This window comes from Hibiscus syriacus, unplaced genomic scaffold, assembly GCF_006381635.1.
Source record: "Hibiscus syriacus cultivar Baekdansim isolate YM2019G1 unplaced genomic scaffold, ASM638163v2 tig00110637_pilon, whole genome shotgun sequence".
Classification (NCBI taxonomy): Eukaryota; Viridiplantae; Streptophyta; class Magnoliopsida; order Malvales; family Malvaceae; genus Hibiscus; species Hibiscus syriacus.
This window is the reverse complement of record NW_024062808.1, coordinates 5928484-5951768: the sequence shown is the minus strand read 5'-3', so window position 1 is coordinate 5951768 and position 23285 is coordinate 5928484. Positions and strand designations below refer to the sequence as shown.

At 34.5% G+C, this 23285-nt stretch overlaps 2 protein-coding genes and 2 pseudogenes across 2 annotated transcripts; 1 reads left to right on the top strand and 3 right to left on the bottom strand.

The window, feature by feature from the left end:
* Window positions 1-4086: 4086 nt before the first annotated feature.
* LOC120136706 (phosphatidylinositol N-acetylglucosaminyltransferase subunit C-like) lies at window positions 4087-5944 on the bottom strand. The gene is made up of 2 exons (XM_039152668.1): window positions 5796-5944; window positions 4087-5136 (listed from the first exon to the last, which is right to left on the bottom strand). The coding sequence occupies exon 2, from the start codon at window positions 5019-5021 to the stop codon at window positions 4110-4112; it is 912 nt and encodes a 303-aa protein (XP_039008599.1). The 5' UTR covers window positions 5022-5136; window positions 5796-5944; the 3' UTR covers window positions 4087-4109.
* A 582-nt stretch (window positions 5945-6526) lies between these two features.
* Window positions 6527-8286, bottom strand: LOC120136934 (annotated as a pseudogene).
* A 37-nt stretch (window positions 8287-8323) lies between these two features.
* LOC120136806 lies at window positions 8324-12303 on the top strand (annotated as a pseudogene).
* A 1229-nt stretch (window positions 12304-13532) lies between these two features.
* LOC120136764 (auxin-responsive protein IAA12-like) lies at window positions 13533-15094 on the bottom strand. The gene is made up of 5 exons (XM_039152730.1): window positions 14769-15094; window positions 14241-14530; window positions 14050-14167; window positions 13875-13936; window positions 13533-13795 (listed from the first exon to the last, which is right to left on the bottom strand). Exons 1-5 carry the CDS (start codon window positions 15092-15094, stop codon window positions 13746-13748), a joined length of 846 nt encoding a protein of 281 aa, XP_039008661.1. The 3' UTR covers window positions 13533-13745.
* Between the last annotated feature and the right edge of the window lie 8191 nt (window positions 15095-23285).

Genomic DNA, 23285 nt, shown 5'->3' with positions numbered 1-23285 from the left:
GAGAGAGGGAGAACCGAATCATACCAGAATCAAAAAGAAAAAAAACATCGAAAGAAAAAGAAAAGAAAAGAAAGGAAATGAGAAAGGAAGAAAAAGTTTACCTTTTTCTTTAGATCTGCTCCGACCTAACCCCCATCTCGAAAATCTGACCCCAAATTCATACTGAGAAGGAGGAAACACTTCGAATAGTTCCCTTTTCTCTTTTCTCCGGCGCTGACAAATGGCGGTTGTCGTCGGCCAGCGTCGACCGACGCGTCGGAGTCCTACTAAATTCTGGGAATCCTTATACTCCGTTTGAAGCTCTCTAGAGCTTTCTCTCTTTTCTCTCTCTTTCAAAATAGAGGAAATGAAGCAAAATGAAGAAGGTGGGTCAGTTTGGACCGATTTTAGCTTATATATGGGGCATCGAACGACGTCGTTTTAGGGGGGCCTGAAGAGCATTTTCGTGCCTGGGTTATTCACAAAAAAGGTCCTCTGTATCTTGTAACCTTTATTTTAGTCATCAATACAATTTTAGTTTATTTTTACTTCGATCTCTTGTTTTTGTGTATGTTGTAATTTAGTCCTTGTTTACCTTTGTATGCTTTTATGTTTTATTTAAGCCTAGGTAATCTTGTTTTAGTTTATTTATACTTAAGCATACTATTTTCTTGATTAGTTCATTTAGTACTTATCTGGTTGATTATTACTTTTTATTAGTGTTTGATTTTGGTCACTATATTTGTAATTATTTCCTTTTGGCCACTGCTTCACATTTGGTTTAATTATTATTTGGTATTTTATGTTTTTGGTTTATTTTATTTTAGTCCTCAGCATCATTTATGGGTTATTTCCATTTCTGGTACATGTATTTGTTTAAAGTGACTATTGAGGCTCTGATTGTTTATAACTGTTATTAGGTCCTTCAAGTTTCTGTTAGTTTTATTTTGGTCCCTTAAATCATTGAATGAGCTTATTTGTATTGTTTGTATTTTAATATGTAATATTTTCTAATGTGTATTTTAGTCCTTTATATTAAATATTTATTTCACACCTTATGTAGTTATTCGTATATATTTTATAAATATGTTTAGCTCCATTTAATGTAAATATTTATTTTATATATTTCCAGCTGCATTTATTTCCATTTGGATTTTTCTATATATTGATGAGATCACTCGATGTTTTTCAAGAACACCGATTTGTAGAATGAGTGTGGAAAGTATTACTTGGTCGAAGTAATGCGATTCGATACGACATTTTAACGAAATGGGAACTTGAAATAATTCTAGTTTGTTTTATTAATTAAATATTTTTGTGTGAATGATTCGATGCATTTTTATTTTATGCAAACGTTGATAGTCAATTTATATTTGATTCACATTTTTATATCGATGAGGGAATATTCTTTTAGACAAAGAAATAGACAATATAGTTTTCTCGATGGAAGATTGCTAATCTCGATATTTCTTTTCAAATTAAAGGATTTTCCCTATTAATCAATTCGAAACAAATTAATTAAACTTTAATAAATATATCATAATTTAACTTTATATTCAATTTATAATTTCCACTACTACGACAAAGTGTAAGCGACACAATACCGATTTTGGGCGCTGTAGGGGTGCTAATCCTTCCCCACGCTTAATCGATTCCCGGACCTTTAATTCGAAATTTTGGTAAACGCAGACCAGCTTTTGTCTTAAGAAACGATTTTTCCTTAAAATTATTTTAAAAGACGGTTTTTAGGTATTCGACTTACCTAACCCAAAGGTCGATGACGACTCCTTGTCCAATTTAATCCAAATCAATTCAAAATTATCAATTTTTCAAATAAAGTCATAATTGATTTTTTAAAATAATATTTAATTGTTTAAAAAAAATGGTTATGACAGTAATGTTACGAACCTCATAATCAACTTGTGTTTTGCTTCGCCAACCTACTTATGTTGAGTATTCACTACTATTTCCTGAAAGGAGCGTCATTGTTTGCTTTCTCCATAACTGCAACTTTAGCTGGTGACCTAAGGTGAAGGCTTTGGTTTTTGCGTATATACTTTAACCGCTTGACTCTCTGGTCTTTGCGTATATGCATTATCCGGTTGATTCTCCTTTGACATTCCCTTTGGCAGGTGAGTCACTTCATGAGGAGCGTTCTTTTTTTTTTGGATAATCGATGGGTTTTTTTCACCCAAAGAAGCAGTAAAACTGCTACAGAACTAACAACCTAGCAATCACGAGAGAGTTGAGCAACAGAAAAAATCAGCTTAAGGCCCCCCACAACCCGAAACAGGTTACATACACCTATATACTTAACTCGCAGTAGCAGCTCTACCCCAATTCATACATAGCATATCATTTAAACAGGAGATGGTGGCGGGCGGGGTAGACGGGTTTTTTTGGGTCCCGAATATATATATATATATATATATAAAACCTGCCTCGCCAGATGAATTTTAGATTTTTCCCCCGCCTCGAATCTGTCCCAATTTCTAAAGTTAATATTTTAAAATAATTAAAATAATATATTTTATAATTATTTATTATATTTTATACGTTTAAATTAATATATTTTATAATATTTAATAATTAAATAATATATTTTAATAATATAAAAATAAATTTTTTTAAAATATTAAATATGATATATATAAGTAAAAATTAATTGGGTCGGATCGAATCGGTGATTTTACACCTTAAACCCGGCCTCGCCTTGTCCCGAAGTTATATGCTATATAACTAGGGGTGCTTAATGAGTTGAGCAGCAAATGAGCAGCTCGAATTTGATTCTTTCAAAACTCGATAAAAGCTCAATTCTAGTTAACTTGACTCAAGTTCGAGCTCGACTCGAGACCTTTATAAGTTGAATCGAGTAAAATCTAACTCGATTCGATAAGTTTGTGAGCAGTTTATTATTTTTTTATAATTTTTTCAGTAGTTATCTTAAAAATATTTCATTAAATAATTTTCTAATAGATAATAATATGATGTTAAATTATCAATGTATTAATTTTTAATAAACAATAGGAAAAACTAAATTATTAATGTTTTGATAATTTTTTGGTTAAATTTATTAATTTATGTTTATATTAAGTTTTATATATTATTAGTAGATTTTACCTATAGTTAAAAAATAAGGTAAAAATTCAATGAACTTAACGAGCAACGAATTTAATGAGTAAAGAGCTTAACGAGCCATGAATTGAGCAAGAATTTTTTTAACGAGCACGAGTCGAGTAACAAAATTTTTTAATAAGCACAAGTCAAGTACTTTTAACTCATGATCGACTCGCTCGATAAGCACGCCTATATATAACTCGTCCCGCCTTGTCTTGAGTCTCAAATTAAAAAAAAAAAAACTCGCTCCTATAAAATCAGGTCAAATCGAGGCCCGTCAGATTAGAGTATTTTGACCATAAACCCCTCCTAATTAAAATCCCACTAAGCCTCATACGAACACATTCTTTAATCTCCCTAACCAGATCAGCAACAGGGTTCTCGGTGCCGACCGACGAACGCCACGGTGTCAACAGCGTTTCGATCAAATTCGTTCCGGCTAAAGCAGTTGCTTCTATGTGAGGGAAAAAGTTGTTTCGGTAGAAGAACAAGCTGTGTGATTTTAACAAATAAAACCCCCTTATGGTTATTTGATCCATTTGTGAACTTTGTGTGCATTGACAGAGAGTAAGAGAACATGATCAAGTTGTGCTTATTGATGAGCTGTTCTTAGCTTTGTTCTTGTGACATCCAAATCTGAATTATATATATATATATGTATCTTCGGGTGACTACTAACTGCACCACTACAATATACAAACGGAAATATACTATATAATTACAATCATCATTTATCTTTCTAACGCATAAATACATGTCATCACTGGTAGCATATTCCCATACGAATATAATGCTATCAGATTTATATATATTCGACATTCATCTCAAATCTGAATAATATAGCATATAATAAATGATTTGAAAGTTAGTTGCAGCCTACAACATGTGGAAATGGATGCTAAGATACAACCTTTCCAAGGCTCTAAAATACATAGTTAACAACATAATATCATGTGCCGATGTTCAAACCCGAGTCCGAGGAACATAGAAATCGAATTCTCATCAGTAATTTTTCAATCTGTAATATCAAAGCAAAGCTTAGCCTCATCCCATGGCCCATTAATCTCAAACTTGTATTCTTGAATCCTTATAAGCCAGTAAGGGCAAACCACATTAACAAAGATCAATATCCCCACCAATAACACAGAAAGCAGGCAATGAAGGCTATAGACAAATGTTAAAGTTACAGTCATTAACCCCAAAGAAAACAAAAGGTGCAGCCTGAAAGAGTATTTCTTGATGCAGTAGGTGACCAATGGTGCAAACAGGAAGATTTGCAAGGAGAATAGCATGGTTGCAAAAACATGTACTCGGGAGGGTAACCGGGACGCTATGAAAACCGAAGCGACGATGGAAGCATTCAAGGAAATACAGCTGGTTAAGTTAGGATTCTTGAGAGCCCCTGAAGGTCTTATCGTGGAGCCGGAGTAGTCGTGTAGGAAAAGATGGAGCAAGAGAAGTGAGATGGTTACTGCCCATATGGAATCCGAGCTGATGGACCTTGTTAACGTTTGGTATATAGGAGCCAACACAAACAACCCGGTTGTGAAGAAGGAAACGTTGAGGACATAGCTCAAAAGACGTTTGAGGGAGAGCATCTCTTCGGTTAATACAAGGATTATGAAACCGGAACCGAGAAGGCTTACATCGAGAAGCAAGAGGGAGTTTTCATTGAGGGTTGACCTAAGCGTGTAGATCCATACCAAGACTACAAGAGCAACGATGCATAGATATTGGGAGATGGAAACCGAATCTTGAATCACCTTAAGCATATTCCGTTTAACGACATTAGCGTTCATGACCATGTCTTCCAGGAAAGTTTCATCCGTGTGATTGTCATCGTAACCGGGTTGCATCCCTCCGTATGCGACTTTTCTCCATCTGGAAGGAGACTGGGAAGAATCTACACCGAAATTCATATCCATCTCAAGGCTACTGCTGTGGGAGAAATACAACTTCCTGCTTCAGATTGTCACAAAGCAAAATGTTCATCTTCTAGGGCAACCTTTGCTTCCACTCCATTAGAATTTTAAGGAAAATCTACGATTGAAGAATGTTACGGGGTTAGCTTGAACAGTAAACAAAGAAAGTGTTCAAATATTGCAGCAATTAATATCCAAATTTAATAAAAAGCTTTACTAAGCTAACAGCTCCAATGATTGAATTATCTATCAACTATGAAGTAGACAGAATCCCTAATTTTGAATTAACACTGGGTCAAACACATTTTCGAACACAGATAAAATATGATATTGCAAGACTCCCTCCAAAAAAGAAAACTTAGTAGAAATTGGACACAAACATATATTCAAAAACATCAAAATAACAGATTCAAATTCATCAGATGGATGGACCCATGTTCATTTCATCAGTTCCCCTGATCTGGGGAAACCCAATTTATCCGAAGAATAGACTCCAATCCATCAATCAAAGAGATGCAGGTTTCTGCGCAGAAATTCACAGTACTAAAAAAATATCCATAATTAATTCATCAAAATAGATTAAGTTGAAGAACCCAAATAAACAATCATCAATTAAATCAACTGTTCGACATGGGATTCTCTAAAAAATTCAAAATTTAATCCGAAAAATGTAAATCAACATAGAAATCAAAAACAAGAAGCCGACTAAATCAAAACATCTTAACGCCTATGTCTTTTAGATTTAAGAAATAGCAACGAAATAGAAAGGAACTGTACCTTAAATTCCGAGACGGAGAAACGTTGGATATGAGAAAGGTGGGAGCTTCTCAAGTCAGTGAATTGAGAAATGGCGAAGGCCAGGGAGGGAAATTAAGCGAGATTTTTCTGATTTTGGAGAGAGGCGATGAAGTGCAACTAAGACCCAACAGTTGGGTGAAATTCTTTATTCTTTTATTTTTTAAGGAAAATAAAATAAAATAAGTTAATTGAAGGGTAAAATATATAAATAATCTTTGAACTTTTAGGGCGCTTGTATTTTAATCATCTAATTTTTGAAACTTGCAATACAGTCATCGAGTTTTTAATTCGTTTTCGGTAAGGTACTTGTCGTAACCTCCCATTAGTATTTGTTGACGTGGCACTTAACTTTCGTTAACCATTCTTTTCTTCTTCTTCTTGATTGTCAAAGTCCATGGCTATGGGTTGACCCAAGCCTTAAATCCAAATGAAAAGGAGAATTCGATTCAAGAATATCAAAAGCTTCTCCTGTAAACCCTAAAATTTGTCCCATATTTCCATTGAACTTGTCGAAGGTGAAGAAAAATGGAGAGTTTGACTCCAGAATGTATGTGATGGAAGTCATGGAACCTATCTTATTCATTTGTTTCAGACTGAAATCTCCCCTTTTATCATTTATTTTTTTATCAATGATTTATGTAGAAATATTTTTCTATCAATGAAAAAATGAGAAAGTTCTAACTCCATGCATAGGACAATGCAGGTTGAGATCAATATAACTCTGCAATGCCATCCATATTGTAGCGCCAGAAGCTGTCCTGGTTCACTAAGATGCGGGTAGTGCCAACTTCTGAAGGACTAGACTGCATGATATTGAGTAAACCCTCACTTATACTACCCGACTGACTGTAAGGACTAGCACCAGTTGAAACAGTTTCTGTGGAAACAGGAGCACTCAAATCGTTAGGTATATCTTATCGAGGCACTTTTGGCATTGCTACAAGGGACTCATTCTAAGTTAAACTATTTATGTTTGCTTGGTTAGGGAGTCTCCCTCTAACATAACTACTATTTGACCTCTGAGTTCTAACTGAAGCAACAACAGCGTTGGAGGCCAATTCCTGCCCCGTCTTGAACCAGAAATGGAAACACCGTGGCCAAAACTGTTGTTTTGTCCCTCCGAAGATGGCCCACTCAACTTTTTCCCTTTGGTGGAGGAACTACCCTCCTCATCAGAGTTTCTCTTTTTAACCATGTCTTTCTTTTTGCTGAGGCTTGAATCCGAAGATGAAGAACCAGTTATGAAACATCAGAAATAGAATTACATCTTAGATTTCTCAAACCATACTTGCTTGTGCTAGAACAAGTCACCTAGGAAGTGCTTTTAGATCCCAAAGTAACAGATGGACTGGCCAGAGTATCCTGGTTGCCTAACCCAAATCTTTGAATAAATTTTCTCCTAGGTCTAAAGTTTGATGCTACACTAGAGTTTCCAACTCCAATCACTGTAACATCCCTAGAAGCAACATTGTTGGATTCATGATGCAACCCTCTTTGAATCTTTCCTGGTGGAGGTATGAGCTCGGGCACTTTCTGGTTCATCCCGAAGGCTACTAGTTTCAGATGAATCTGTTTCCAGCTGAGATGATAGCTTTTTCCGAGGATTTGTTTATGATTTTCTAGCGTTACTAACTGCAGAGGATACCCTAGAGGAATTTCCAATTACTTGCTTTCCATTTGATGAAGAGTGGTAAGGCCTTGAAGAATTGGCTTGATCCAACCACGTAATAAAAGGGGGGATGGAATGAACTAAAATTTGATGACTATATTGAAAATTTCAAAGGTTAAGTGATCAAAATACAATCGTCCTAAAAGTTCGGAGACTATTTATATACTTTACCAATTTTTTTAATAAGTTTTTGGTCGAATCATTAAATTTTAAAATATTTAATAAAACTTCTTTAGCCTAATAAAAAACGAAAAAGAATGATTTTTTTTGCTAGACGTATAATCTTCGCATTATTTCATCCATGTGGTTAGCAATAAGAAAGATAAATAAAGAACAATTATTAAGTGATTCAATTTCCATCAACAAATTTAAATCGTAGACCAAAAGACGATATCAAAAATAACACGGATAGCACGACAATAAATATAGAGTTTGGATTAAATAAGAGAAGAGAGTTTTTTTTTTTTAAGGAGAAAGGTCGATAAATTTTTTAAATGTTTCTCATGAAAATAATTTTTTAAAATTTAGATATCAAATTAAAATTAAATATTTTTATTGATATGTTACATCATCATCGAAATATTTTATAATTTCGTGATAAAAATATAATAAATTGATACATACTTAAGTGAAATATAATTTTCCCAAATCAGTGAATAAAATAAGATAAATTTAAAATAAAAGTGACTATGAGTGTAGTTTACCCAATATATATTAATACACGTAATTTAACCATTCAATCAATATTGTTGACTGGTGGCGTACGAAGATCCAAAGCCAAAGGTTAGAAGTGGGATCCATTTACAAAAGGTCTGGTGGAGTTTGCAGGTGTCCTATCTCTCTGCTCACGCCGCTTGTATTCCTTTCGTTTTTCTCTCGCGAAACAAACGGAAAACCGACGAGAAAGTAACTGAGAGCTGAATCTCATGACCTCCTCTTTGGTTTCTGCCTCCCCAGCTTCTTCCTTCATCAGGAACAAGGTCAGTGCTTTAGATTACCCAATTTCATGATTTTGATTGGTTTAGATTATTTCTACGAATAAACAAACACCCTTTTTTTAATGGCCAGAAAGATTTGGGCTTCTCTGCTTTTCCCTCTACACCTCAAATATCCATTCAGAAATGCAAAAAAAAGTTTCGAACAAAATCTTCTCGGTCATGGCACCCCAGCAATCTGAGCGTAAACCAGCCACCACTGGCTCTGTTAGTTCCTTTTAATTTTTTTTATTGATTTGATAATGGATTTGTTGTTGTTAAAAAATTGGGTTGTTTTTCTCAGGTTAAGACTGGAATGACAATGACAGAGAAGATTCTTGCAAGAGCCTCTGAGAAACCACAGTTGAGTCCAGGTGATAATGTTTGGGTTAATGTTGATATTTTGATGACACATGATGTTTGTGGTCCTGGTTCCATTGGTATCTTCAAGAAAGAATTTGGTGAAAATGCAACGGTATTCTGTTCTTATGCCATCTTACTCGTTTTATTCTTCTCTTTTCTCTCATGTTAGTCTTGTGCATAATTGAGCTTTTGCTTACGTTTGTTAGAATAAAATGGACTTAAAAAAATCATCAAGTAACAATAGCTATATCACTGTTGTAAGCTTTTTTGATGTGCAACGGATGGGGGTGGTGGTCGTTGGTGGTCGTTGGTGGTTCACCCTTTCTGATTTGGACTTAGAGCCGCCTGCCATGGTGGCATAGGACCCGTGTAAGGAGGGCATTTTGAGAGCAAAGTACAGGAGGAGGAAGAAAGTTCCTCGAGGGACTTGCTGAGAAAGGAGAAGAAAACCTTTTTTTTGTTAGGGAAACTGGTTTTTGTGGTTTCTCATGTTTCATTTTTCCAACAAAATACTTTAAGTTTCCTTTAGCTTGATAGCCTAATTATTACTTTGGTAGACTGTAGAGAGTTCGGCCTCGTGTGTGTCTTTACTCCTGTTCACAGCTGTCTATTTGCAGTTGCTGAATTCATTAACTGTGTACCATCGTTTTGGTATTGAAGGTTTGGGATTGTGAAAAGGTTGTTATTATACCCGACCATTACATATTCACAAGTGATGAACGTGCGAATCGTAAAGTGGATATTTTGAGGGATTTTTGCATGGAGAAAAATATCAAGTATTTTTATGATATAAAAGATCTCGGTAATTTTAAGGTATGACACTCTTTATCTTGTCATTCATTTCTGGTCCAATATTCTGAGGAACTACAGGTATATTCTCTGTTTATTGACATAGAGCTGAATCCTAATTCACAACATTGCAGGCAAACCCCGATTACAAAGGAGTATGCCATGTTGCACTTGCCCAAGAGGGTCACTGCAGGCCAGGAGAGGTATCAATTCTTTACCGTGAATATTGAATTGTAAAACTTCTATTCACGTGTTCCGCTCTCGAGCTGCTGTTATATTCTTTATATCTGCTTTCAGGTTTTGTTAGGGACAGATTCTCACACCTGAACTGCTGGAGCATTTTGCTACGGGGAATTGGAAATACAGACAGATGCAGGCTTTGTATTAGGCACCGGGAAGCTTCTTCTCAAGGTTTGTTAATTATTATTTATTGCTTTTGAACAGACATTTAGGTTTTTTATGAGTTGAAGTCTGTTACTTACAAAATTACGATTAATTTAGTGGTAAATTTTTACACGTATTTGATTGCATTTTCAATTGCAGGTTCCACCAACTTTAAGCTTTGTGATGGATGGTGAAATGTTTCCTTATCTGCTCGCAAAGGATTTGATTTTGCAGGTAAGATCATATACTTTTAGGCAATTATTCCCTTTTGATAAGATTTAATTCTTAATCTTAATTATATTCCTGTGGGGATTCTACTCTTGTTCATGTTGATCACTGTTTTATATAATGGTTGGTCGTATATGTTTTTTTAACAATGGTTCCCGTTGGGCAGATCGTTGGTGAAATATCTGTAGCCGGTGCAACATATAAATCCATGGAGTTTGTTGGAACCACCGTTGAAAGGCTAAATGTAAGTGAACCTGAAATGTTGCAACTTTTAACATTAGGTCCTTAGAAATTCATTTGACCTAGTTTGATTCAGAAATCATGAATTTGGTATTCTGATCAGGGTTTCAAAAAACGGTCCGCGACCGCGATATTGGCCGCGATATAGTGGTTTCGCCGCCGTCCGAGTTACCCACGACGGCCGCAATAGCGTCCGCGACGACCGCAATAGCGCCCGCGACGGCCGCAATCACGGTAAATCCGAAATAACCGAAAACGCGACCGCGATTTAAAACCCTGATTCTGATTATTTGTATTTGGTAGATGGAAGAACGGATAATGTTGTGCAATATGGTTGTTGAAGCCGGGGGAAAGAATGGAGTTGTTCCTGCTGATAGTACTACATTTAAGTACCTTGAGGTGAGGGCAAAAATCATCGAACCAGGTTGATTTCATTTAATGTCTATTGCTCTGCTTTCATGCCTAGCTTACGGGTTACTATTGTTTGCTTTGCATAGAATAAAACATCTGTCATATGAAACGGTTTGCAATGATGCACATGCAAGGTATATTTTTGTGATTAAATGGTTGATGAAGAGAATGTTTTCTTATTATGATGGCCGCGTCTGCTACTATTCAATTGGTTCAATAGGATGTTTTATGTTCTTTCATGGGTGATATTTACTGTACCATTTTATGCTTGGAACTGCCTTGAGACAGTCCTAATATGATTACATCTTTTGGGTCTTGCTTCCAGTTTTCTTTCTGAGTACAGATTTGATATCTCAAAGTTGGAGCCATTGGTGGCTAAGGTGGGTATCTCATAAAAGTTGCTTTTAATTCGATCTTCATCGTTGCCTTCTTCTCTTGTGCACGTCTGTCTGTACATTGGACTTATTTCTTCTTCTTTTTTCTCTCTTGGAATGATTTCTTAAATGTATTTTGTAGCCACATTCTCCTGATAATTGTGCATTGGCAAGAGAATGCAAAGATGTTAATCGATAGAGTATATTCTATAGGATCTTGTACTGGTGGAAAAACTGAAGATTTTCTTGCTGCTACTAAAGTCTTTTTAGCTTCGGTAAGAGTCGTACATTCTCATTCCTAACCCCTGGAGCTATAGCGAATATTAAGCTGTGTCTGAAACTTTAGTTTGATTGATCTGCAGGGAAAGAAAGTCAAAGTTCCTACATTTCTTGTGCCAGCTACACAGAAGGTGTTTGCTCAATATCTTCAATAATTAAAACATTATCCGATTTGTGATTAGAATCAAGGAAGTAAAGATAGAAGAATGTGTGTATTAACTCGTTATAAAACTGGCAGGTTTGGTTGGACTTGTATACCCGGATCTGGTGGGAAGACATGCTCTCAGATTTCCGAAGAAGCTGGCTGTGATACACCTGCTAGCCCTAGCTGCGGCACTTGTTTGGGTGGCCCTAAAGACACATACGCACAAGGTAATCTTTTTCTTCACCCGGTGTACCTTAAAGAACATATGATTTGTTTTCGATTTCATTTTCCCTGAAGTACCTACCCATGTTCAACATATATTCGAACATACGAATGAGAGTTTAAACTTTCAATTATATAAAAACACTGAAAATGTTGAGCATACTCGTATTGAACATATAGTCGCACCTTTGAGAAATTTAATGGGATCGCCATTGCAGGTTTGTGTCTCAACAAACAGGAACTTCCCCGGTCGGATGGGGCACAAGGAAGGCCAGATATATCTTGCTTCTCCTTATACTGCGCTGCATCGGCTTTGACCGGTTATGCCACCGATCCAAGAGAGTTTTTGCAGTAAGAAACTTGTGTTAAGCTTAATGTATGAGTCATATGAATAACTAGAGGCTGAAAAGGAACATGAAATGAGAAGGCAATGCTTTCTTGTGTTGTAATCTTGTTTCATTTTCAGGGGATTCATGCAGTAACTGGATCATCTTTTTCTTCACCTTCAAAAACTGAAATTGCTCTTTGATAATATGGTGAAACTTGAACCATTGTTCATCAATGGCTTGTAATCTGCACAGTCAAAATCAAAATGATTGCATAATCTTGTATCACCTACATGTCTTCCATTTCTCATCACCACTCTCTCTCATGCCCCATATTACATTTGATTGAATCCAGCTACAACAAAGAAAAATTAAGGTAAAGTACATAAATGAAGACTATATTCAAATAATCTTTTTAACAATTAAAGTTTTAAAAATTATAAAATTTATCATTATTTTATAATGTGGACTCATTATTTTATGAATAGTTCGATAGATTTAATGATAACTTTATAATTTTAAAAATTTTACTAAAATAATATTTTAATATAATTTAATGATATTTTGACTGGATAGGGGAAAATATTACCCAAACGTGATTAGAGATGAAATATTCTGAAAGAAGTGATTATGTAAAATTCTGAAAGATGTTCAAATTAAAAAAAAAATGTAATCCATTGTTGTTGGTTCCAACTGCAGCACTTGTAGAGAATGATGCTTCTAAAGAATAAGCCAACATTATCATATATCCACCCACTTAAGTTCTGATTGAGTATTTAATCTGATTGTGATGTACTTTGATTTGATCTAATTCTATAATTTTTTTTTAAAAAAAAAAAAACCGAATTCAGATCTGACTGAGGTTTTTAAAGAAATGATTGATTCGGTTAGAGAAAAAAATAGTCAGTCCAACTCCAAAATAAAAGTACAATTGATCTTTATACAATTAATGACTCACTATAGTACTTATTTTATATTTTTCTTTGCATCAGGTTTAGATGGACTAAAAATCTTATCCAACTCGAGTCATGATCATCTCTAATTACAATATTGCTTCGACTTTTAATATTCTTATTTGACATAAACTAGAATTTATAACATTTTTCTTTTATCCGTATGAACACATATCAACATCATCAAAAGCAAAACACTCTGAACCTTGGATTAAAATTGAAGCATAAAACAAAACAGAACGGGAACACTTTGAATGTCAGAATCGCACACGAAGGGAAAACATTTCAACATGAACTAAGCTGCTTGGATTGCAATAAAAACTCAAACAACACTCTTAAAGATCTTTCCAGTACTCGTGTATTTACAGTATGACCGAGTAACATTGATTCAGGATCGAGCTCGAGAAAATTCGAGATAAAAAACAATCGTGGCATTGATGTGCTTCAACTCATGATCAACTTGGCTAGATTCATATAGCTCTGTGTTCAAACTGTGGAACAAAGTTTTTTTTTTGTGCCTTTTTCTTTTTGTTTATATGGAAATTAAATGATGGATCGTGTTGCCAATGACGCTATATCGGATTGCTTCTTTGCCGCTCGGTCTTGTCGTGAAATCTCGGAGCTGAAACATATGAATGACGGGAATCAGAAGTCGAAAAACCGGAAAAAAAAGGAACATAAAGGGAAGAGTAAAATTTTACCTAGGCAATTGGCCTCGGAAGTCTTCATGATTCGGAGCCTCCGGACCGAGGTGAGAAACATCCTGAAATATGAAAAACAGATTAAAAACATGGAAAGATCAAATTATACTTTTGATTTTTTTTCCCGGATTCGGTCGATTTCGGATTAAAAACATAGCAAAACATAGAAGCATACACCCATGGTACATCTCCTACAAGCATCCAATCTCCCTCTTTGTCTTCATAAGTCAAAACAAATTCAGATGATCCATCCAAAAGCTTAGAGGCTATTGTTAGTTGTTCCTTCTCAGTACCTACAAAAGGGTAATGTTCGATAAATCAAACCTTAAACGTACTGAATAAACCGAGCCTAGGTTTCGACACTACCTCCGGAGTTAGTGGATTGGAGGAACATGGCTTCGAGTGCTCGAGCCAAACTCTCATAAGAAGAATGTGCATTCAAATCAACTTTTCTTCCTATACGAATACCATCCATGTTGACCTTAATGTACCCAATATGCACTAATTTTTCATCACTTTGTTTCAGTTTGGAACCATCTTCTTTTGGGTTATTTACTTCATTAATCGCTTTGTTTTCTTCAGCTCTCGGTGCTTTAGCTTGGTTAACCAAGCTGTTCATCCTATAAGACCGTATGGGTGGCCATCCCACAACTTGACTGCTTCAAAACAACATGGAACATCAAAAGAGGTTAAATTATTGAACTTCAAAAACCTAAGGGTTTATTAAGTATTTAAACTCGAAATTTGAGGAGATAAGGCCTAAACTAAGGTTATTAGACCAAAACTTTTAGAGCCAACAGTGACGGTGTTTTACGCTATTGGTGGCGTTTTCAGATGTCCCAATAAACTAGCGGCACTAACAAAACGTCGGGAAAGAAACGATCCCATTTATACCTGATAGCAGTCGGAGAGCCACAGTCGTCGGCGACTCTTTTAGTCCCAGAAACGGAAACCGAAGGAGTAGGGCCGCCGTTGATGGAAGATCGATGCGGAACAACCACTGAAGGGAAGTCCTTGGCAGTCCATATTCTACCAGGGGTAGCATTAGTCCTCCCTGTAAGACCACCAAGGCTGAGCCCTAGCTCGAGCTCGGTCTCGGCCGGATATGAAGTCACCTCCAGAACAACCTCAGCTTTCGACACGGCTGACTCATTAGTGGAAAACCCAGAACAGCCACCACCGTTACCGCCGCCGTCGAGTAAAACTAAGCTACCTTCCATTACCAAAAGTAGAGCAAAGAAAAAGTACAAGTAAGAGTTTGGGAGAGGTGGACGCATAAAAGAGAGGGAGAGTTGGTGGTGGAGGGAGTGATGATGATGGGACCCGCATGTTCCCCACCACTCTCACTACTCCAACATAATCATAATCTGTATTCTTTATTCTAAGCGTTAGGTGTTTTTCTTTACGATTTATAATTATGAAAACTTATGATAAAATAAGAAGATAAAAAGCTGGAATTGTGTAGGTAAGATTTTATTGCATTGTGTAGGTAAAGTTTTAATTTATATTTAATCATATCAAATATAAAAATATTTTATTTTTATTAGAAAAAATATGAATCTAAATAAAAAATAGGGAGTGATAAATATTATTATAATTATCTTTGAATATATAAAGAAAAATCATAATATTATCTCAAACTGAGTCAAATATATTTTCACTTTAAATACAAATTAACTTAACCTAATCCTCTTAAAATTTCAACCCAATTATACTAAAATTCGATTTTTCTTTTAAAATGATCATATGAAATCACATGATCGAGTCGAAATTCGTCGGATCTGGATCTTGTACTCATTTCTAATTCAAAATATATTAAATTTATTTTTTATATTGTATTTACTATAAAAATATTCATTAATCATTAATACGTGTTAAATGTAATTATAAGACATATTATATTATATATTTTCCTAGAAGTCGACTCAAAATTCGTACAATATATATTTCATTTAAAATATTTAATATTTGTCAAAGATGTATTCAATTTAAAACTATAATATTATAGTATTAGATCATTTTAAAATCATTTTTTCTTTGATAAATATGGGATGAATATAAAGTATTATTAAAGACTCTTAATCAATTGACAATGAGCGTTCATATCTCTGTCGATGCTTGAATTCGAGACCTCTAAAAAAATAACAAATACCCTAACTACTAAGATCACTTAATTCATACATTTATCTAATATTTTCCTTTAATTTCATTAATACAATAAAAATCTATCTTTTCAAGAAAGCTCCCAAGTTGAAATAGTAATTTTTGAACATGCTTTGTGGCCTTAAAAAATACATGATGATTAGTGTAGGGAAAAATGGGATTAATTAACAAGGAAGGCCTAATCAATGACAAATGTACAAATCAACTAATTTATATTCAATATAATTTATAAATCTAAGTATTCTTAATGGTAATTATGATACTCAATATAAGTACAAAATGAATATGGAAAACAATTAAGAATTAAGATGACAGTTGATTAATTAGAGAAATATCAATATTTCTACAATGCAAATGAAGTCATCGACTGCTGGAATCGATTTTAATAAAATTATTAATAATTATCATCGATTTCATTTCATTTTTTATATTTTAAAGATCAAATTAAAACAACTAAAAATAAATAGATCAAAATGATTTTTTTTATAAAATTGAACTATATAATCAAATAAAATGAATAATTTTAAGGAAGAATATGAATATTGATTTTAATAACTTAAAATACAAAAGCAACGTGGACAAACAGGCAAGAGCACGTGCTTTTCACTCGCAGTTGAAACGCCACGTCAGCCGACAGGGTTCGCGGCTCAAAGGAATTTCCTTAACCTACTTTTACTACAAACCGATAACCTTAAAGTTGTTTTTTCTTGTTTATGCCTTCTGTGTCTTGATACAGCTTGGCACCTTTTCCGGACTAAACTAATATTGAAAAAAGGGGCATATTGATAATCCTAGTCCTCTCATTTTAGCTAAATTTAACTTTTAACTTCCTGATAAGAGACATACTCGACCTTCAAGCTTTCAAATAAAATTCGATCATTTTTAAAACTTTAAATTTCTAATGGTGTTAACATAATATCTAATGTGCGGATCTAATTTTTTTGGGGATGAGTGTATATATTAATAATAAATTTGTTTTTATACATAATAGATACAATTAAAATTAGCGTCATTAAATAAAAAACCTCATTTATTATTTTATTAAAAAATAATTTCAAACAATATTAATTGGAAAAATATCATCGACCTGCACATGTACGGCTATCTTGTGTCTTACAAAGCGTGTGTCAAAGCCTCGCGTTATACAAGGCGCCAGATCATTCACATGTTGAAACACTTTTCAGAGAAAAAAATTTAATATTCCAAAAAAAAAGACATTGCGTTATAAGGAACGCGAGGTCTTGAGATTTTGAAATGTCTCGACACTCTGAAAATTTGAAGCATCGTCGAGTCTGTTGAGTTAATCGAATGACGAAATTGGCCAAGAGGGGGGTGAATTGGCAATAAAAAATTTTGTGGAAGCTTTTGCAGAAAATTGAAAATAATTGCACAGCGATTTACAGTGGTTCGACTTTCTCAAACAAAGTCTACGTCCACTACCTTAGCTATCCACACTAAGGATTTTCCAACAAATTCACTAATTTGTTCTTTCTTTTGAGGCCAAAGAGATAACCTTACAATTCCCTCAAGAGTATACCCCAACTCTTGAGAACACTCTTTTCTCAAAGAGAAGATTACAAATTTGCAAACTTACAAGAAAACCTCACAAGGTAAGATGTTTGCACAATTCTAGAACAAAGAAAAGAACCCTCAAAGATGAATACAATTAAGCACAAAAAGTGTTCTTGAAAGCAAAATGAATATTGAATGAAAATGGGCTTTGAAATGCTCAAACTTGAGGTTTGATGCTTTCTCTTTGATTCTCTCTTGATTCTAGTTGCTTGATGTTTCTTGTTTTTGATCAATGGCTTCTAAGCTTGCTTAAATACACCTTGGATCACTTCTGAACGTTGGGGATAATTAGAGAAGATATTATAGCCGTTTTAGTGTGAAAACATTTAATAAAACAGCTTGGACAGTGGGGGGAATCGGTTCCCTCTCATAGGGAATCGGTTCCCTAAGTGTAAAATTCAAATATTTCGACCGTTGAATCAGGGGGGAATCGGTACCCCCTTGGGGGGAATCGGTTCCCTCCGAGCATTCTGGAAATCTCGGAGCCAAACCATTCAGGGGGAAATCGATTCCTCCTATGGGGGGAATCGGTTCCCTCTGAGCAATCTGGAATTTTTGGCTTTGAATTGGTTCGAAATACTTTGTAAAATTATTTTGAAATTGTTTTATGATTAAAACTTAATTTTACACTTAAGTAAGGATCAAAAATGATTTTTGAAATATTTGGAGTAATGTTTTGATTATTCGAATAGTTATATCGAATATACTTAGAAAATCATTTGGAAAATCTTAAAATCCATTTAACTTAATTTGTTATATCGAATATTAAAATGTTTCAACAATCTCCCCCTTTTTGATATAACAAAACATTTTAGTAATTTTAAGATTTTTGAAATCAAGTTTTGAAATTACTCCCCCTTACTTTAACACTTCTTCAATTTATCATGTAAAACATTTAACACTTATTCTTCTCCCCCTTTTTGTTAAATCAAAAAGACATTGTAAAACAAGGTTATGAAAATCATTTAGCCAATTGATTTATTAATTATAAGCTTAAGCTGCTAAGATAACAATCAAAAGAGAGGTTAGCCATTAGTTTCATAAATCAATATTCATAAATAATGTGATATGGCAAAATTGGTCATATTACTAATGATAATGTAAATGATGCAAAAATGAATAAAACACCAAACATATAAGTTCACACCATTCATAAACCCAAAATCCAACAATCCACAAAATCAAACAATTCAAAATGTTGAAACAATATTCATTTTGTTCAAAGTTTTAATGATAAACATAAAATTAAGCATCCGGATCGGTAGGAGGAAAACGGGCTCGCATAGCGGCCATCTCGTGTGTGAGTTCATTGATACGAGCGTTGGTTGATTCATTGTTTGCACGCATCTCCCGAAGAATCTCTAATTGTTGAGCTCCCATTGTGGATAAATGAGACTCTATAGAGGAAAAGCGCGAGTCCATGGTAGCGTATCGGAAATCGAATGTCTCCATAAAGGATTGAAAATATGGAGGCATTTGATGCGTTTGTTGTGCTTGCTCCTCGGGCTGCTCTTCGGGTTGTTCAGGTTCTTCTTCAGCTTCATCAATATCCCTCATTAATTGTTCAAACTCGGGATCTTCGTCAGCCTCGGGTGGAGCTTGTGAAGAACTAGCTCCCGGAGTAGAAGAACGAACCCATTCACCGGTTTCTTTGTCCTTTACCCATCCCGCTCTCGTTAAGGAAAGAAGATTTATTTGTTTCTTAAGAGGAAAAACGGCATCTAGACCGACTCTAAGCCCAGCTTTGGAAAACAGATTACTCAAAAAGCAACCGTAAACTAGAGATGAACAGTGTTTCTTGTTAGGAACAAGATTTACGGTTTCAACAATTTCAGCAAAAATAATCTGAGGTAGGTTAATTTTAATACGGTTTTCGAAACAATGTAACCACCAAAGATCCAAAGCTCTAAGAGTAGAATAACGACCTCCGGATGGTCGAAACCACCAAGAAATCATTAGATGAAGAAAACGCTCATGTAGGTCTAAGACACTCGCACTATCTCTTCTTTTATAACGAGAACCTAAAATTTGTTTTTCATTCGAGATACCATCATTATCTAATCCAAATGTATTGGCTATATATGCTGGGTCAATATATAAGAATTGTCCTAGGAGGTAGGAACGAATTCCTATGGTTTCGGTTTCAGCTTGGTTTTTAACACATACGGCATTAGAGTAGAATATACGAATAAGTTGATGGTAAACGATGGGTTCAAGATCAAATAGTTTATCAAATTTCCATTCTTGTAAAATGGGAAGATATTTAAAATCAATAGCTAACATAGCTTGACGAGAAGGAATACGTTCTTCCCGGATTTTGTAAGAATCAAAATATTGATAATACCAAAATCGGTGATTTCTAGACCCAGGATGATTAAAACACGAATTTTGAATAGTCAAGTTAGGATCAGTGGGATTGGGATTAGAAATTGGAATAGAAGGAGGATTTGGAGGTGGATTTTGTTGACGACTAGAACGACTAGATGAAGACCTAGGACGTTTAGGATTTGACATGGTGAAGGAAATCGGAATAGATAGAATAACCTACAATTTTAAAACAAATGTATGCAACTCAATTAATCCCAAAACTCAATTGAGTCCTCAATATTTCAAGGTTCTCTAAATCAATCCTAATGGGCAAAGTTTTTGAGAAACTTTTGAAAAATATGGTTTTTGAGAAACAATATATGTATAGTTTTCATAATAACAACATAATTTAATCAAAGCACAATAATTTGAAAAATAATTTTTTTTTATTTCGAAAATTAAAAAAAATTTGAAAAATTCTTGTGTTTTTGATGAAATTAGTTGTAACATCTAGTTTCTAATCACTAAATAATCAATGCCCGATCACTATTTCAACCTAGAACTAATTAAAACTAATCCTATGTTCAAAAATAATGAAATAAAGAGTTTAGAAAAATTACCTTGAAAGATGAAGATTGAGGGGATTTAGATGTTGTTTGCACGACTTTAATGATTTCAACAGGTTTAGAAGATGATATATGAAGTAAATTCCGATTAATATCGTCGATTTGAGACAAAAATGGAGATTTGAGGGTGTAGGAGGTGAAAAACGGCGGAAGAGAGAAGAAAATGAGGGTTTGGGATTTTGGGGGGTGTTCTGTCGATTTTAACAGAACCCCAGGGGGGTATCGATTCCCCTGTGGGGGGAATCGGTTCCCCTTCAAAGGGGGAATCGGTTCCCTCAGGGGGGATCGATTCCCTCTGCACCAAAATGCTAAAATCCGATTTTTTAAGCACAAAATGCTAAATTAATCTTTTCTAGTGGTATTGGCAACTCATATATCAAACATTAATTATGTTCAAATAATTAAATTAATCTTTAATTGATTTTTGAACATAAAATTAATTTTCATTAAGAATCACAAACTCCCCCTAACTAATAGCAAGAATGCAATCAAAAATTATTATTATAAGCATTTTTCAAGATTTATTAAAAGTGCTAAAATTATTTTAAACACTAAGTGAAGATAGGTTGGTCAAACCTAATTCTCTCCTAAGTGTCCAAAATCTTTCCTTGTCTAAGGGTTTTGTAAAGATATCCGCTAATTGGTGCAAAGTATCAACAAATTCTAGAACTACATCTTCCTTAGTGACATGGTCTCTAATGAAGTGATGTATAATTTCAATATGCTTAGTTCTAGAGTGTTGGATGTGATTTTTAGTGAGACAAATAGTACTAGTATTGTCACACTTGATAGGAATGGTACCTACTTCAATTCCATAGTCAAAAAGTTGTTGTTTCATCCATAAAACTTGTGCACAACTACCGGCTGAAATATATTCCGCTTTAGTGGTAGATAATGCGACATAATTTTGTTTCTTTGAAAACCAAGAAATCAGCATATTTCCAAGGAATTGGCAAGTACCGGAAGTGCTTTTCCTATCTAATTTGCATCCTCCATAATCCGCATCAGAGAAGGCATGCAAGCTAAAGCTAGAGTCTCTAGGATACCAAAGTCCTAAACTAGGAGTGTTCTTAAGGTATCTAAAGATCCTCTTAACAGCTAGTAAATGTGATTCCTTAGGACATGATTGAAATCTAGCACATAAGCAAACACTAAACATAATGTCCGGTCTACTTGCAGTTAGATAAAGCAAAGAGCCAATCATTGACCTATATAATTTAACATCTACACATTTACCTCCTTCATCTAAGTCAAGCTTTGTTGAAGAGCTCATTGGAGTGTTATGAGGTTTCCCATTTTCCAGTCCAAACTTCTTGAGCATATCTTTGACGTACTTAGCTTGATTAATGAAGATGCCATCTTTTCTTTGCTTGATTTGGAGTCCCAAGAAAAATGAGAGCTCCCCCATCATGCTCATCTCAAACTCACTTTGCATTAGCTTAGAAAATTCTTGGCAAAGAACATCATTAGTAGAACCAAATATTATATCATCAACATAAATTTGAACTACTAATAAATCTTTACCTTTTCTCTTTAAAAACAATGTAGTGTCAACCTTTCCTTTTAAAAAATCTTTTTCAATTAAAAAATTTGACAATCTTTCATACCAAGCTCCAGGAGCTTGTTTTAAACCATAAAGAGCTTTTGTCAATTTTAAAACATGATCCGGAAATTTTGAATCTTCAAAACCTGGAGGTTGTTCCACGTACACTTCTTCTTTATAAAACCATTTAAAAATGCACTTTTAACATCCATTTGATATAATTTAAATTCATTGAAACATGCAAATGCTAATAACATTCTAATTGCTTCCATCCTAGCTACGGGAGCGTATGTTTCATCATAGTCTATGCCTTCTTCTTGAGTATAGCCTTGAGCAACAAGTCTATCCTTGTTCCTCACTATATTACCACTTTCATCAAGTTTATTTCTAAAAACCCATCTAGTACCTACAGTAGATTTATTACTAGGCCTTTCAACTAATGTCCATACTTTACTTCTCTCAAATTGATTTAATTCATCTTGCATAGCCATAATCCAATGTTCATCTTTTAATGCTTCTTTGATGTTCTATGGCTCTATGCATGAAATAAATGCAACATAATTACAGATATTTCTAAGAGAAGATCGAGTAGTTACCCCTTTTGATGGATCACCTATAATTTCACCATCCTTGACATAGTTGTACTCTCTTGGAAAAGATACTTCCCTTTCTTCAATGGTTGGATTCTCGAGGGGATCATGAGTTTCCTCATCTTTGTTTCTTCCTTTGATGATGATTCTCCAACGTCATGTCTAACGTCATTTGCTTGTACAATACCTACATCATCATTAACAGAAGAATCCTTCCTCGGAAAGGGATTATCATCGAAAACAACATGTATAGACTCTTCTACAACTAAAGTTCTTTTATTAAATACACGATAAGCTTTAGAATTTAAGGAATAACCCAGAAAAATTCCTTCATCACTTTTAGCATCAAATTTACCAAGATTTTCTTTATCGTTGTTTAAAACAAAACATTTACATCCAAAAGGATGAAAATAGCTAATGTTAGGCTTTTTATTTTTGAGAATTTCATATGGAGTTTTCTTTAAAATTGGCCTAATCATTACTCGATTTACAACATAACAAGCGGTATTTGTGGCTTCCGCCCAAAATATTTTGGCAAATTATTTTCACAAAGCATGGTTCTAGCCATTTCTTCTAAAGTTCGATTTTTCCTCTCAACAACTCCATTTTG